The following is an 18,504-nucleotide window of genomic DNA, read 5'->3' on the forward strand; positions in this document are numbered from 1 at the left end:
AATGATTTAAAAGAAACCAAACAACTGCTATTTCCATCTACACATAAACCCGTGGTTGCAATTAAGCTCTCACTGTGATATTTCGTTTTTTTTTTAATCCGTTAAGGCTAACTTCAGCAGATAAAAGTTAAGCATTGAGGGACGGAACGGTTTAACCTTGCAGCGTGTGGAGGTTGCCGGATGTGGGTGCCGGGAGGGAAGGTTTACGCTGCAGCACCCGGAAACAGCGCCTTTAGGAGAGGAGAGGAGAGGAGCAGCTGGCGGCGGCTGTCACTGTGGCTGCGGTGACCGGGCGGGCGAACGAACAAGCAGCAGATGGCTCTGAGTCTAACCGTGAACGCCTCCAGCCCTCCGCTAGGTGAGTGTGAAGTGCCGGGGCGGCGGGTTGACCGTCCGAGAGCTGTGTGTTGGTCCACACACATGCCCGGCTCGGCTCGGCGCTGCACAGCACAGTGCACGGTATTGCATCATGTGCCCCGCTCCAGCCTGGCCCTGGGAGCCTGGGCTGCGATCAGAGTGAATGAACCACTCACTCAGCTGCACTTCATGCTCAATGGCCATTCGCCAACAAATCCTCATTTTCTAACGATTGCCCGAAAGACCGAAATAGCACGGCGTGCGGACAGCATTTGTCTTTTCTGAAAACTTTGTATTTATTGTGAATGTTAAGCTATTTGGATCCACTTTAGTTTGTAAGTTCATATTTCATTGAAAATGCACTGCAGTTGTCATTAAGGTTAAGGTGAGTAAGTGTATACAATTTTCGACAGGTTTAACAACCACGTACATGCTCTGCAGGCTGGATGATGGATGGGTGTGGTTCTCGATATTTAAAACAACTTCTGCCGTGTTATTACTGGCCATATTTATATTCTGAAACAGTGGTGTGATACTGATTTATTTATGCTCCTTTAATAGTTTTCTTTTCCAGATAATGGTGTTCTATTGAGAAAATATTTAGTTCAATTATTTTCATACGTCTGCAGAGAGTGGGGAGGACGTAGACAGTATCTGCTTTGGTCAAATAAATCTGCACCATCGAAGGGTGATGACAGGGTTTGCTTGCCATACTCGGACAGATGGATCTGCTGCTATGTCAGATGTTTCTGATTTGCATGCAGTTAATGTTACCTCCCCAACATCTTAAATGGCAGTTATACCCCAAAGCAGAAACTTGTGAACACTCGATTAAACCTGTACCTGTTCAAATGCATCTTCTCTGCAGACTTTGGGAACGGAAGGAAGAGCCTTGTCTTTTTCTTGATGGATGGACCCAAATAATATGTATTTAAGTACATGAGGGGTTACATTGTAATGTGGGAGCACATTTTGATAATAAGCAAGCATATATTCTACTTTATGTGTTCATTAATTTAATCAGTGCAGTATAATTTTATGTGGAGTAGATTTTATGTGGAGTAGATTTATCTATTATGCAATCCCGAATGCAAATGCTCCCAAATTTCTGTCAATTTTCATTTCATTCCAAAAGGACCACCAATCTCTTTTGAAATCAGCTAATTTGATCAGATTTAATAACATTAGAATTTAAGCACACCTGTTGGACCGTGTCTTGCTTTGTGCTTAGATGATGAGATTAGTCTTGGCTCTCAAATATGTACAGTAGAAATCTAGTGCACATTCCTTGTGCATTAAACGATTTGCATGTGTTGCTTTGTGCCATCAGTGATACGTATGAGAAATACTTATGAAATATTGAAGTCTATTTCAGGAGCAGCTCCATGGTAGTCGGTAAGCTAAATGATTTGACCTGCGAGATTCAAACACATTTCTGGCATCTTGGGTTTTAAATGTTTTTAATGCACCAAAGCAAGCAGAAAAGTATTTAACCATCTGTTGGGGGAGTGTTGATTATTGGAAGAAGCCCAAAGACGGCATTGTTGTCAAAATTTAGATCTTCAAACACTTCCTGAAAATTTACTTATTTTACATTTAATTTTGAACTTTGAGATATTTATGCAGTTGAAACATTGTCTCTTTAAACTGGTTGTATCTATCTGATTTGTATAATTATTTCAATTTGGATTTTGAAGGACATCTTGGTGACAAAAAAATGGTGTGCCTTTGTCTTTATTGCTCGACCATCATATCTCGTATTTTCTTAAGGCAATGATTGCTCCGAGTACAATTCCCTGTGACATAATCTGTCTCTCATGCTCATCAACTCCCAACAGCGCCCTCCCAGTTCTCTTGTTCATACTTGGGGCAATTTATAGGAGCCAGATAACCTACCAACATGTCTTAGGGATGTGAGGGAAAAACCACTTGGTCGCAGGGAGACAGTGCAAACCACACAGTCATCACCCAAATGGAGGATTGAACCTGCGTCATTGGAGCCATGTAGCGCAATGCAAACTGCTGCCCCAAATATTTATTTGTGGTATTTGCATTATTTTAGTCCAAAATGGGCACTATAACGGTAAAACGGTATGCATTAATTAGGATTGTTTGGAAGTCCCTGAGCATTTTTTTGAATCAAGATTACTAATTTAATTATTTTAGTTTGTCGAGAAATATCAGTGCCCTCTGCATTATGGCTTTTCCCTCAGCTGAGGAAAAATGTAACACTATATAGGCCAAAGGCTTCTCCATCTGAAGTTGTTGTTAAAGGAAAATTCTGGTTTGATTGGTTCTTAAACAATGCTTAAACAATTTTAATAAGATGTAGGGAAAGTATTCTTAAAATAGTAAGAGTCTGTCAGCATTGATTATGGGAGCAGCAAGTCTTGCTGTTCAGATGAGTGACTTGCTGGAATGCAGATGAGATGGCAAGGTGGGGTGCTTCTGAACTAGCATTTACATCTGATAAGGGTCTTCAGAAATGTCGTCTGACCTGCTGAGTTACTTCAGCTTTTTGTGTCCATCTTCAGTTTAAACCAGCATCTGCAGTTCCTCCCTACACATATACATCTGATGTTTGGCCTATCCAATGTAAGGTTAGTCCAAATGCTGGTAATTGCAAGGTAGACAAAAATGCTGGAGAAACTCAGCGGATGAGGCAGCATTTATGGAGCGAAGGAAATTGGCAACGTTTCGGGTCGAAACCTTTCTTCAGAAATTGCAATCTCTATTCAACACCTGGTGGTGCTGTTTAGCATTGATGATTGAGGGTTATGTCAGATGCTCTTGGTTTACTTTGACATTTCACCTTGCATTCAATGTTTCAATCTGCAATGCAGCAATTGGTCAAGCCAGTAGAACAGAGCTGATTGTTATTGATTATTTGGATTTCAAAAAATGAAAACTTGTTAGTTAAGCTTTTATGTATTTTGTTTGGTATGCACTTAAATCACTTAGTCTTTCAAACCCCATGACTTTGATTTTCCTTGCTATCCTTAAATATGGTGTTGTGTGGAAAAGTATTTTCCCCTGTCACTGTTTTAGATGGGCATTAAAGCTAAATAAGATAAAATTTTGTTTTATAGCAACAAACAGGATGTTTTTGGTGCAAATTGATTGTAAATTTGAATTGCAAATACAAATTTGTTGAAGCCATTGCTCAACTGGACTGTCATAGTTATTCTAAACTCCGCTAACTTTATGTACAACACAAAACAATGATACATATTTAAAGAGGAACAAAACGGATCTTTGGTTGAAGTAGGCAATTCATTGCAGCAAGCTTTATGGAAGAAACCACTCAACTGTGAAGAAATTATGTTTGTAAATGTAGAGATGTGACAGTTTTTAATCTCAAATATAGATTTATTTGAAGGTACACAAAAATGCTGGAGCAACTCAGCGGGTGCAGCAGCATCTATGGAGTGAAGGAAATAGGCGACGTTTCGGGCCAAAACCCTTCTTCAGACTGATGGGGGGTGGGGGGGAGAAGGAAGGAAAAAGGGAGGAGGAGGAGCCCGAGGGCGGGGGGATGGGAGGAGACAGCTCGAGGGTTAAGGAAGGGGAGGAGACAGCAAGGGTTAGCAAAACTGGGAGAATTCAACGTTCATGCCATCCGGACGCATGATTTATTTGATGTAGCTTTAGTTTTAGCATTCAAATCATGAAATATGCTGTCATGGACCTTGATAATTATATACTGATGTCTCTATCTCTATTGTTCACTTAAATTGGATATTTGATATCAAACTCCAAATATGAGTTTAAAATGAAATTGTTCTCTTTTGCAGGTGCTTTGCTAACTGTAGAACGCATCAAAGATTATGTCAACGTTTTGGTTGAAAAGGGCAAGGAAAACATTCTGCGGATTTCTGAGTAAGTGGCCTTGAAGGTGGAGATTTGGGTGGGGTTATTGCTCGCATTTTAATTTGATAGGACACACAGTCATTTTCAACTTAAGTTTTAACTATTAATATTTAATCCTGGATATTATGGTTTGCTACCTACAAATGCTGCATTAATAAAATATTGATGTTAGAGTATTCTTCAGCCTTTGTCTGTTCTGCTCTGTAATAAATGCTGGGAGGTACGTAATGGCTTAATTTTAATGGCGTATTGTATTAAATGTATAACGCTCACTTGGAATCATTTCTGTATGTATTGACTTTAGTATACAGTCTTATTCAAATTTTCTATGAACAAACTAAATATACATTTTAACTATCTTGTGTTAATGAATTATTAGTGGATAACTGTGGGATAGGAACTCAGTGGTTGTATGACGTGAAGTAGCAGTTGGGTTGTGGTATTTACAGATGAGCTCTTGATTGATTAATGCCAGCATTTTCAATTGATCAGTGTACCCACTTCCATTAATTGACATGCACTGTTTCAAATGGGCAGATGGACAGAAATAGACTGGAGTATTGAAAGTAATCTCATTCACTGTATTCATTTTACAAATTTCATTTCTTTACTATTCCCCATAACCATTTCCAGTTTACTTGTATTGCTTGTGAGGACTTTAAAACTGTTCCGAATATTTTTGTGGCTCTTTGATTCTGTACCCATTTAAACTATTTCAAAAGATTGCTCCCAATTTATAGCAAAATAAAAAGTGCTGGAGTAAATGGTAAATCGAGTTTCACTGTACCTTAATTGGTACACGTGTCAATACACAACAAATGCATTTCGTTGTCTCTGTACTGTACACTGACAATGACAATTAAAATTGAATCTGAATCTGAATCTGAATAAAATACCTTTGAACCTTTAATTCAGTGGGTCAGGCAGCATCTGCAGTTCCTTGTGTTTCCAGTCCTTGTCTAACCTTCTGACCACTCATCCTAGCTTTCTATTTCCTGCATTTCATCCTCTGTCTCTGTTAGTCTGCTTGAGATTGACATTAACCAGTTCTCTTTTGTACTGCAGTAATCATCATTGTTTTAGTTGCAGAATCAGACCATTCAGTCCATCGAGCTGGCATAACTGATCTATTTTCCCCTCTCAACTATATTTTACTTTCTGCCCATAACTTTTGATGCCATTATCATCCTGGTGCCAAAGAAAAGTAAGGCAGCGTGCGTTAATGACTATCAGCCAGTGGCTCTGACATCCACCATCATGAAGTGCTTTGTGGGACTGGTGATGTTAACTCCAGCCTCCAAGTCAACCCTGATCCACCACCATTGCAGTCCCTCCTCCACAATAATTCTCAATACTGGTGCTCCACAAGGATGTGTTTGCAGTCTCCTACTATACTCCCTATACACTCCAAATTTGGCTCCAAAGCAATCTACATGATTGCAGATGACACGTTGTGGTAGGCTAAATCACAAACAATAACGAGATGGATTACAGGACATAGATAGAGAGCTTAGTAACATGGTGGCTGGACAATAGCCTCTTGCTCAATGTCAGCAAGCAAGAGCTAGTTATTGACCATGTTGGAAGCATATTGGAGTACATTCTCTGATCAGCATCGATGGTACTGAAGTGGAAATTGTTGAGAGCTTCAAGTTCCTTGCCATTAATATTACCAGTGATCAATAGACAATAGGTGCAGGAGTAGGCGATTCGGCCCTTCGAGCCAGCACCGCCATTCAATGTGATCATGGCTGATCATCCCCAATCAGTACCCCGTTCCTGCCTTCTCCCCATATCCCCTGACTCCGCTATCTTTAAGAGCCCTATCTAGTTCTCTCTTGAAAGTATCCAGAGAACCGGCCTCCACCGCTCTCTGAGGCAGAGAATTAATTCCACAGCCTCACAACTCTCTGTGAGAAAAAGTGTTTCCTCGTCTCCATTCTAAATGGCTTACCCCTTATTCTTAAACTGTGGCCCCTGGTTCTGGACTCACCCAACATTGGGAACGTGTTTCCTGCCTCTAGCGTGTCCAAACTCTTTACAATCATGTTTCAATATGATCGCCTCTCATCCTTCTTAACTCCAGTGCACAAGCCCAGCTGTTCCATTCTCTCAGCATATGACAGTCCCGCCATCCCGGGAATTAACCTTGTAAACCTACGCTGCACTCCCTCAATAGCAAGATCAGTCGTGGACCAACCACATTGATGCGACAGTCTAGAAGGTACACCAGCTCTTCTGCTTCCTGAGGAGAATGATGACATTTGGCATGTCTCCAGTGACTCTTACAAACTTCTACAGATGCGACATAGAAAGCAAACTATCGGATTGCATCACAGCTTGGTTTGGGAAAAGCTCTGCCCAAGACTGCAAGAAATTGCAAATTACACATGTAGGTAGCCCAGTTCATCACACAGAATATACCTTGTACCATTAATTCTATCAGCACATTACGCTGCTTCAGAAAAGCAACATACTTAATCAAAGACTTGTCCGACCCAGGTAATTCCTGCTTCTCGCTGTTCATTTCCGACAGAAGGTACAGAAGCTTGAAAGCACATGCTACCAGTTTCAGGAATAGGTTCTAACTCTGTTATCAGGCTTCTTAGTGGTACTTCCATAAGCCAGGGTACTGTGTGATTCACCTCTACCCATATTGGACTTTGTGTATGGAACTAATGTGCTACCATGCTGAAGACAATATTCTGCATTCTATACTTTACCCTTGTACGTGAAATTGACTTGATTGTTTTTAAATGTAACTAGACCTTCGGCGTCACGCACACGCACACACCCCTTAATATTATTCATTTGCTCCTTTTACCCCATTCAGTATTCAGTATTTCAGTATTAACTTTATTGTCGTTTCACTGAGTACTTACATACACAGAAGAAACGAAAAATTGGTTCTCATCAGTTCCTGTCAGTGCATTTAATAAAAACATCCCCCGCCCTATCCACTTGCGCATAACCCCCAACTGCTCAGGCGCGGCTAGAGGGGGGGGTAGAGATTGAGGGGTGGGGGAGGAGGGCATGCGTGTCAAAGGGGAGGGCTGGTTCCAGTACGCAATACTCCCAACAGTCACCCAGAGGTCCCAATATTCACCACTCCCTAGAGCGGAAGGAGAGGGGGGGAGCAGAGAGGGAGGGGTGGCAGCGAGGGAGGGAGGTGGGGGGGGGGGGAAGAGAGAGGGGGTGCAGAGAGGGGGGTGCAGAGAGGGGGGGCAGAGAGGGAGGGGACACTGAGGGAGGGGGTAGAGGCAGCATCTACCCAGGTCGTAGAGCCCTCCCCCCTCCTCTTCCCCCCCCCCCCCCACCCCCCTTTCCCCCCTCCCCCCCTCCAGAGATCGGCAGGTGGGGTCAGGATCACCAGCAAGGAAAAGGAGTAACGATTCCCCGAGTCCCTGCGATCGACGGAGGAATCGCAGGTGTCCATAGACAGCCTCCCCCAGAGGGAGTAAAGGCCACCATGGCCACCTTCCCATTGCGCTGCACCGCACGGCGATAACGATCACCGCCGCCGTGCTCTAGAACTTCAAGGAGCCCAGTGGAGCAGACAGAACAGGGGTGACGTCACTCGCAGCGCGAGCAGCAGCGGCAGGCAGTCAGATCCATTGTGACGTCATCAGCGAGACCATCTTGTTTATTTTCTGTTATTTGAAATCTTTGAACATTTGAGAAATAATGCATGAAATTTTCAGATAAGGCAATTTTGGACATCATGGCGTAAATCTCTATCGGAATATGTAAACATTTCACCGTTAGTGCGTCATGTTTTCGAGGAGATGTGAAACGCACACGAACATCACACAAATAAATACACATCCAAGATCAGAGTTTTATAGGTTTAGACATATCATCTGCTCTGTTTGGATAGCAAGCAAAACAAATCTTTTCTCTATACCCCAGTACACGTGACAATAATAAATCTAATCTAAGCTGGTACCATTTGCCCGAATTTGGTCCTTATTTCCTCTCAATCTTTCCTATTCACGTATCTGTCCAAGAGCTTGAGCAATCAGGACGGACATCTAAAAGTTTTTTTTCAAGGTAGTTGAAAGATCAACTTCCTTTCCCCTAAAATCTCTTGATTCTGTTTTTACTGGTTACTTTTTGATTTTGCCTTGCTTGAATTTTAAGTCGATTGTGTTGGAAATGTATCTCGATGGTAATCCTCAGTTAGAATATCGAACTTTGTGGATATGTACAGTTTGCGATTTGTATGTTACTGAGGTGTGAATTTCACGTGTAAATGGGATTCACAAGTGTTACACAGCCAAATGGCCAGGCACATTATATCTGCCTATAAGAAATGTTGAATTTTAAAATGTCCTTTGATTTGACTTGGCAAATATTAGAAATTCTGTATAATCATCATTTTGTTCAGTCCCATCATTTGATGACCTCTTTACTTAATTCATCCTAAATCAATGGCATCAATATGCTTGTAAACAATGAATTTAAAATATTATTTATTGAGCGGGGTTAGAGGTAAACGATTGTTGGTTACTGTGTTGCCACTAAACTATCTATTTTGAATGTTACAGAAATGTGGAGTTTAATGATGTGAATTCCATCGTCCGCTATCTGGCTCGTGTGGCCACTGAAAGCAAGCTTTATGGCTTAAATCTGCTGGAACATTCTGAGGTAAGAAATGGCTGCTGACAAAATAATTAATTTAACGCCTTGTATCTACTGTATTTCCTGTTAATGAAGACGCTATTTTTTACAGCGCGAATAACCTCAATTGGTCACTTGATCGGGCTGACGCAGGAGTAAGCTCCACTGCCCGCTGTCCTGTTATCCATCGCCCGCTGACCAGCTCCGATCTATAATATTTGCTTTTGAGCTGGTCCCCTCATTGTTTGGTCTACATTGAAAGACACAGTGAATGCCATGCAGTGTCACCCAGCGCAGCAAGTGAGGCCATGGCCTGCTCCCAGCGGCAGTCGGAATTTAAGGACGACGGCCGCTAGTGGCCACCCGAGCTACTTCCCTCCCCGGCCACAATGCGGTGGCTCTGCGCCCGGAGTGCCGTGGCCGCGGGGAGTGAGTGAGTTGCTGGTATGATCCCCAATCCCCTCTTTCTCAATGCTCATGCCTGTGCTGACCTGGGCCAGACTCCCCACACGCTGTGAAAGGAACTTTCCTCCCAATTGGTCATTCAATAAGATCACAACTGATTCAACTTGTCCCGGAATTCTCCCGTTTTTCGCACCATCTCTCCACCTGCCGTCACCCTTCACCCACCCATTCAGTCATTCAGAATGGAGGAGATCTGGAAGCCTTGGGCAAGTTGAATTGCCACTTTATTTATTTATTTATTTGTTGTTTTTTTAGCGTCAGAATTTCTATGTCCCGCCAGCCCTTTTCAAAATTTAGCAACTCAAAATGGGGGTGCGTCTTCGACGCAGGTACGTCTTCATTGCCGGGAAATACGGTACATGCAATTGGAGAGCATTCAAAAAAGCCCTTTCTTGTCAGTTGGAATACATGTTCTCAGCCTTAAAGTTGGACTTTTTTGTGAGATGGTGCTATAATTATAAACAATTTCTCAATCATTTGCGAATTTTACAATATTTGGATCTAACATTAGGAATAAAAAGTGATTCATTCCTCAGTAGTATTTTCTCTGCTTAGCAATAAGGTTGGGAGGGATCCATTTGTCGCATCCGAGCAAGTAATGTCTTTGGCTAATTGCTGGCAGCATTTTCATATGAGCACTTAAGGAGTTTTTTTTTTTAAATGATCCATTTGCGGTGAAAGGGAATGTTTCCTTTTTGTTGGTCTTCCACATTTCCGTTAACATATTATGATACATTTTAGCAGTTTTCTGTGACCTTGTACTTGTACTTATTACTGTTTATTGTTGGCTGATGTTCAACTAGTTAGGTTATGTGATGCCATGGAAAGACGTTGCATCAGCAGAATTTTGTTTTGAGTTACAATTTCTCAAGCTAAAGTTTAATCCGCCATAGCTGTCATTTAAAAACTATAAATTGGATGGTTGATCAGAAAATATGTAGAAAGGGTTTGTTCCCATGGCATATTGTTGAAGTAAATCAGAAAGATCTATTGCTGATTACCAACATCTTCACCAATAAGCTTGGGACCATCTGAAGAAGTAGTGCATGTTTCTGTGCATCTTCTTGCTTTGTAAGTACTCATGCCACTATTTGGCATCCTCCATTACCTAATCCCCTTTTATCTTCGTAATTTTCCCCAGCCCTAAAAAGGCCTTTTTCTTCTTTTAAATCTATTTTATTCATTCTTTTTTGACAACCACGACTTCATCTGCCCTGATTTATTTCTGAAATTACCTCGCAATCTTCATCTTCCCCCTTTTGAGGCATATTGTAAAACCTACCACCTCCACGCATTTGGTTACTTGTGCTAACATCTCCTTCTTGGTTCTCTTGCCAAATTGTGTATGTAATTGCTCATGAAGAATTAATTCGAGGTGCAAGATAAATACTTTACGTTCTCAGTTTGCACAACCATTACATTGGCCAGTAGTTGAACGTCTGCATCTTGTTTTCCTCTGCAGCCATAGGCCAATGAAAACGTCGGTTTAAATGAATGCAGAATTTCAAAATTTTCTTATTGGTGTGGGTTCATCATACATGGTTTAAAATCAATTGTTTTCAAAGGAGATGCATAAAGGGTTTCTCAGCATAACCAAAATTTGGCTTGTCGTCTGAGAGGTTAAATGAATGACATTTGTTCTTGTCCAAGATGTAGTTGAATATTAGGAATCTACGGTAATTGTCAACTGGATTAATTTGGGAGATTTTATGCAATTACTGTGCAAATGTTTTTTCCCTTAACGTTATGTGCATCTTTCAAGGTATGAGGTGAGATGTTAGGTTTCAATTGTGAATATTATGGGTAATGGGACAAATTAAAGAGAAGTTGATATGGGTATGCAGGCTGCAAAGCTGAATATTTCTCGTCTCTTTCTATTGCCTTTACCTGCACTAAATTTTGACACCCGCATTTCATATTTTAGGTTTTCTTTCATATAGAATGCACAATATAATAGAATAGCAGTACAACAGAATATAACTGCTTCACATACCTCAGAATGATCATGAGCAGGGCCGGCCTTAGGAGGTGCGGGGCCCAATTGGGAACAATTTTGGTGAGCCCCAGGTTCCCAGCCAAGGTCTGTAGAATCATAGAAATATAAAAATAAAGTCTATTATTGACTTTATATTATGGTAGAATGGAAAGTCATCAAGCTGGTGCCATTTGCTTGCGTTTGGCCCATATCCCTTTAAACCATTCCTATCTATGTACCTATCCACATGTCCTTTTAACGCAGTTATAGTATCTGCTTCAACTACCTCCTCCAATATCTCATTCCATATTCTCACCACCCTCTGATTGAAAAGGTTGCCTTTCAGGTAGGTATAAATTTCCCCTACCTTACGGTAAAAGATTCTATGCATTTACCATTATCTATTCCCCACTTTCACCTGATTGCGAGAATACTCCCGCTGCAGTGCACTGTAGATGTCTGGAAGATGCATAAGTTGCAGCAGTTTTCTACAGAGGTGTCTTTCACAGTACGTGCCACCAGTAAGCATTCAGCCTTTACTGTACTGCTAGCTTGTTATCAGTACAATAGGTCCATTGAGGAATTCTGATTCGGCAGATACTGGGCATCTGAAACAAAATAGTAAATGTTTAAATATTCAACAGGTCAGGCAACATCTATGGAGAATGTAAGAATTAATATTCCAAGACAGAAGCCCTTTGTAAGAATGACCTTATTAACACATAACACATAAATATTTCTCACATTATGTTTTATTTATGATTTTTAAGTAACTTTTCAACTGCAAAGTCAAGCTTGAGGTTTACACATCAGTATTTTTCCATTGTTGTTGTTTCATGGTGCAATGTTATTGAAAACAGACCATGTTGCTGCTTTTTTGCTGAAGACACTAAACATTATCTGTTCATAAAGTCCAATTGAACAATCAAATCTGTTTTTTAAGGAAGTTAATACTAAATAATTTCACAATGTTAACTTTATTTTATGATTCAGCACAGGATAAATATTTGACTGTTTGACTTAAAAGAGCTCAAATTAAATGGTCTTAATTTAAGCAATGTAAACTGCATCTGTACTGTGTTAGACTTGATTCATTTTTATTGGCCATTCTGAATTGAAAATTTATCAGCAATGCAGTGAACAATTAAATATGTTCTACTAATACATGTTTTAATTAACATTTAGCTTTTAAGAAAGTTGAAAGTTTAATACTGAATAGATTCGTCAGATTTCAGTAATACCCTGTATTCAAACATTTTTTGTTTCTTTTGTTTATTGACCAATCTATATAAATGTGTTTATTATTCCCAGTAAGCAATATTATATAGAGATGCTTGTGAATTTGTAAAGCATTTGGCATGTACTGTGAAACCAGGGCCCCACTGCCACGTCAACTTGACTAGTTGTGAATTTCTGCAAGCCTATGCCAATTGGGACAGATGGAAACATTTTTTGTATGCTGCTTAGCTTTCTATCCACTGCAAGTTTGATAAAATACTAATTTAGAAAGCCAATTTGCAAAGATGCATCTGAAAAAAAAGTAATGCACAATGCTTAAGGGTATTTTTTTTTTGCATTCTTAGGAACATAAAATCGTACATTTATTATGAGAAAACAAAAGCAAACTAGTATAGATGCTGGAAATTGAAACCGAGAATGCTGGAGTGATTCAGCAAATCCGTTGATATTATCGGAGAGAGGAATAAATTTAGCATCATGGCTTGATGTCCTTTCATTTGAGCTGGTGAAAGGTGGTTGGTCTGTGTCTTCCCCTCTCCACAGATGCTGCTGACCTAAGTATTTCCAGCATTCTGGTTTTGTTTTCTTTACTGTCAATTGCTGACCTGCACTTCAGCATTTCCACTTAATTCCCTTTCTTGAAGCTTTTGACTTTTTTGGAGAACCGTTCCACTCAATCATCTGCATAACCTTCTCATGTGGCATGGCCCATGTTGATTTACCTAATGATTATATCAAATTTATAAAGTGATTAATTTTGATGTTTGACGAGGAAAACGGGAAAGAGGTTACTAAATTTCTATTTGTGTAAGGCTGACTTTGAGGCCATGGGAAATGTTAATAGAATGGCGGTAGGGTATTTGAAAAATAACATAATGTGATTCAGCACCAGTTCTATTTCCCCAAGGACAGGAGTTCCATATGCTTCAAAACAATGGCCAAGAATGCCCATATGTAAATACAAAAAATAACATTAGATTGGAAGGGAATCAAAAGCTGCAAACGGTAATAAACCAGTAAATACAAAACGTGAGGAAACACCAGGAAAATGGCAACATTTTTTTACAGCTTGTCTTTTAAAAAAAATAAAAAAATAAGATGATAGTTGGAAGCAATGTGACTGATATTTGAAAAGCATGTTTAGAGTTTAGTTTAGAGATGGAAACATCGGCCTACGGTTCATTCTGACAATATCACTCGGTCATATTAGTTCTGTTATCCCACTTTTGAATTCACTCCTTACATACTCGGGACAATTTACAGAGGCCAACTAATCTACAAACACACGTTTTTGGGATGTGGGGGGAAACCGAAGCACCCGGGAGAATATACAAACTGCACATAGACCCCACCCGGGGTCTCTGGCCCTGACAGGCAGTACTGCTACCAGCCATGCCATTGTGCCGGTGCTCCCGTATTATAAATTTAAGAAAATTATAGACATGTGACGACAGATGGCGCAATGGGCTAAGTGTTTGGCTGGCGACCGGAAGGTAGCCGGTTCGAATCCCGCTTGGAGTGCATACTGTCGTTGTGTCCTTGGGGCAAGACACTTCACCCACCTTTGCCTGTGTGTAAATGTAATGTAATTATGTGAAGCACTCTGGGGTCAATGCAAGTTGACTAAAAATGTGCTATATAAATAAGATTATAATAATATATAATAATATAATGTTGGATGATGCCCATTCCTTTTTTGTGATAGAGGTAGCGGAAAACAGCCATGGCCTCCAGAGAAAACCAATATTGAATTGAAGGGACAGATTTGCCAATATTAGCTCATTTGCATGGGCAATAATAATGCATTAGAAAATTCTTCTTTGTAGGGTAATGTGATTTAATATCCTACACTTTCAGTAGATCAGAAAGATAGGCATGTTTCAGAATGTTTGCTAATCCAAACTTGTTTTGTTTGTTCTAATGAAAATTTGATTGAAGTGTGGATATCAGAAACAGTTTGATAACGTCCTTAATTTACTTGAAGCTGAGTATAATTGAAGGCAAATGTATTACTTTACAAATGTCTGTGTAACCAGAGATGTGATGGGTTAGTTGTTCATATTGGGCATGACTTGTTGTATGCTGTAAAGATCTATGTTTGGACTACAGCTGTTTACTATTTATAAATTGGTATAGAAAGCATACTGAGGGTAGAGAAAGCCAACTAACCCGTTTGCCAGTGGCAAAAGTAGGTAGGATTTAATCAGTGTTATTTGAGCCTAAAGTTATTAATGGATAACTATCCTTCTCTCCTTATCTCATACTTGTCTTTCACCTCTGGCCTTTATCAAATCATCTGCTAATCAACCCACCTCCCTACCCCACCTGTATCCACCTATAACTTGTCCTGCACCCACCTCTTCCAGCATATTCCCCCCCCCCCCCCCCCCCCCCCCCCCCCCCCCCCCCCCCCCCCCCCCCCCCCCCCCTCCCTTTCCCCATCAAAATCAGTCTGAAGAAGAATCCCGACCAGAAATATCACCTATCCATGTTCTCCAGAGATGCTGCCTGACCCGCTGAGTTACTCCAACAATTTGTGTATTTTTGGGGATGTATATTACTGGTTTATGCATCATCACCCGGTCTAATCGTGGAATTCTTTATCCCAAAACAATTTTGGTGAGCCCCAGGTTCCCAGCCAAGGTCTGTAGAATCATAGAAATATAAAAATAAAGTCTATTATTGACTTTATATTATGGTAGAATGGAAAGTCATCAAGCTGGTGCCATTTGCTTGCGTTTGGCCCATATCCCTTTAAACCATTCCTATCTATGTACCTATCCACACGTCCTTTTAACACAGTTATAGTATCTGCTTCAACTACCTCCTCCAATATCTCATTCCATATTCTCACCACCCTCTGGTTGAAAAGGTTGCCTTTCAGGTAGGTATAAATTTCCCCTACCTTACGGTAAAAGATTCTATGCATTTACCATTATCTATTCCCCACTTTCACCTGATTGCGAGAATACTCCCGCTGCAGTGCACTGTAGATGTCTGGAAGATGCATGAGTTGCAGCAGTTTTCTACAGAGGTGTTTTTCACAGTACGTGCCACCAGTAAGCATTCAGCCTTTACTGTACTGCTAGCTTGTTATCAGTACAATCGGCCCATTGAGGAATTCTGATTCGGCAGATACTGGGCATCTGAAACAAAATAGTAAATGTTAGAAATATTCAACAGGTCAGGCAACATCTATGGAGAATGTAAGAATTAATATTCCAAGACAGAAGCCCTTTGTAAGAATGACCTTATTAACACATAACACATAAATATTTCTCACATTATGTTTTATTTATGATTTTTAAGTAACTTTTCAACTGCAAAGTCAAGCTTGAGGTTTACACATCAGTATTTTTCCATTGTTGTTGTTTCATGGTGCAATGTTATTGAAAACAGACCATGTTGCTGCTTTTTTGCTGAAGACACTAAACATTATCTGTTCATAAAGTCCAATTGAACAATCAAATCTGTTTTTTAAGGAAGTTAATACTAAATAATTTCACAATGTTAACTTTATTTTAGGATTCAGCACAGGATAAATATTTGACTGTTTGACTTAAAAGAGCTCAAATTAAATGGTCTTAATTTAAGCAATGTAAACTGCATCTGTACTGTGTTAGACTTGATTCATTTTTATTGGCCATTCTGAATTGAAAATTTATCAGCAATGCAGTGAACAATTAAATATGTTCTACTAATACATGTTTTAATTAACATTTAGCTTTTAAGAAAGTTGAAAGTTTAATACTGAATAGATTCGTCAGATTTCAGTAATACCCTGTATTCAAACATTTTTTGTTTCTTTTGTTTATTGACCAATCTATATAAATGTGTTTATTATTCCCAGTAAACAATATTATATAGAGATGTTTGTGAATTTGTAAAGCATTTGGCATGTACTGTGAAACCAGGGCCCCACTGCCACGTCAACTTGACTAGTTGTGAATTTCTGCAAGCCGATGCCAATTGGGACAGATGGAAACATTTTTTGTATGCTGCTTAGCTTTCTATCTCCACTGCAAGTTTGATAAAATACTAATTTAGAAAGCCAATTTGCAAAGATGCATCTGAAAAAAAAGTAATGCACAATGCTTAAGGGTATTTTTTTTTTGCATTCTTAGGAACATAAAATCGTACATTTATTATGAGAAAACAAAAGCAAACTAGTATAGATGCTGGAAATTGAAACCGAGAATGCTGGAGTGATTCAGCAAATCCGTTGATATTATCGGAGAGAGGAATAAATTTAGCATCATGGCTTGATGTCCTTTCATTTGAGCTGGGGAAAGGTGGTTGGTCTGTGTCTTCCCCTCTCCACAGATGCTGCTGACCTAAGTATTTCCAGCATTCTGGTTTTGTTTTCTTTACTGTCAATTGCTGACCTGCACTTCAGCATTTCCACTTAATTCCCTTTCTTGAAGCTTTTGACTTTTTTGGAGAACCGTTCCACTCGATCATCTGCATAACCTTCTCATGTGGCATGGCCCATGTTGATTTATCTAACGATTATATCAAATTTATAAAGTGATTCATTTTGATGTTTGACGAGGAAAACGGGAAAGAGGTTACTAAATTTCTATTTGTGTAAGGCTGACTTTGAGGCCATGGGAAATGTTAATAGAATGGCGGTAGGGTATTTGAAAAATAACATAATGTGATTCAGCACCAGTTCTATTTCCCCAAGGACAGGAGTTCCATATGCTTCAAAACAATGGCCAAGAATGCCCATATGTAAATACAAAAAATAACATTAGATTGGAAGGGAATCAAAAGCTGCAAACGGTAATAAACCAGTAAATACAAAATGTGAGGAAACACCAGGAAAATGGCAACATTTTTTTACAGCTTGTCTTTTAAAAAAAATAAAAAAATAAGATGATGGTTGGAAGCAATGTGACTGATATTTGAAAAGCATGTTTAGAGTTTAGTTTAGAGAGATGGAAACTTCGGCCTACGGTCAGTTAGTTCTGACACTTTTGAATTATCGGGACAATTTACGAGGTCACTATTAGTTCTGTTATCCCACTTTTGCAATAGACCCCACCCGGGGTCTCCTGACAGGCAGTACTCGGGACCAATTTACAGAGCTCCCAACTATAGACAAGACTACAGATGGCACACTTTTTTGGGATGTGGGGGGAAACCGAAGCACCCGGGAGAATATACAAACTGCACATAGACCCCACCCGGGGTCTCTGGCCCTGACAGGCAGTAGCGCTACCAGCCATGCCATTGTGCCGGTGCTCCCGTATTATAAATTTAAGAAAATTATATACATGTTGGATGATGCCCATTCCTTTTTTGTAATAAAGGTAGCGGAAAACAGCCATGGCCTCCAGAGAAAGGGCAATAATAATGCATTAGAAAATTCTTCTTTGTAGGGTAATGTGATTTAATATCCTACACTTTCAGTAGATCAGGAAGATAGGCATGTTTGCTAATCCAAACTTGTTTTGTTTGTTCTAATGAAAATTTGATTGAAGTGTGGATATCAGAAACAGTTTGATAATGTCCTTAATTTACTTGAAGCTGAGTATAATTGAAGGCAAATGTATTACTTTACAAATGTCTGTGTAACCAGAGATGTGATAGGTTAGTTGTTCGTATTGGGCATGACTTGTTGTATGCTGTAAAGATCTATGTTTGGACTACAGCTGTTTACTATTTATAAATTGGTATAGAAAGCATACTGAGGGTAGAGAAAGCCAACTAACCCGTTTGCCAGTGGCAAAAGTAGGTAGGATTTAATCAGTGTTATTTGAGCCTAAAGTTATTAATGGATACCTATCCTTCTCTCCTTATCTCATACTTGTCTTTCACCTCTGGCCTTTATCAAATCATCTGCTAATCAACCCACCTCCCAACCCCACCTGTATCCAACTATAACTTGTCCTGCACCCACCTCTTCCAGCATATTCCCCCCCCCCCCCCCCCCCCCCCCCCCCCCCCCCCCCCCCCCCCCCCGCTTACTCCCT

The 18,504-nt window shown here is 40.0% G+C and overlaps 1 protein-coding gene across 1 annotated transcript in view; it reads left to right on the forward strand.

Moving 5' to 3' along the window:
* The first annotated feature begins 200 nt into the window (after nt 1–200).
* eprs1 (glutamyl-prolyl-tRNA synthetase 1) overlaps nt 201–18,504 on the forward strand; it is a 58,777-nt gene continuing 40,473 nt past the window's right edge. The window contains exons 1-3 of the mRNA XM_055639718.1: nt 201–358; nt 4,152–4,236; nt 8,775–8,874. Coding sequence (XP_055495693.1) covers nt 316–358; nt 4,152–4,236; nt 8,775–8,874 — 228 coding nt within the window. The 5' untranslated portion in view covers nt 201–315. The remainder of the gene's footprint in view (nt 359–4,151; nt 4,237–8,774; nt 8,875–18,504) is intronic.

Source organism: Leucoraja erinacea, chromosome 8 (assembly GCF_028641065.1).
Source record: "Leucoraja erinacea ecotype New England chromosome 8, Leri_hhj_1, whole genome shotgun sequence".
Classification (NCBI taxonomy): Eukaryota; Metazoa; Chordata; class Chondrichthyes; order Rajiformes; family Rajidae; genus Leucoraja; species Leucoraja erinaceus.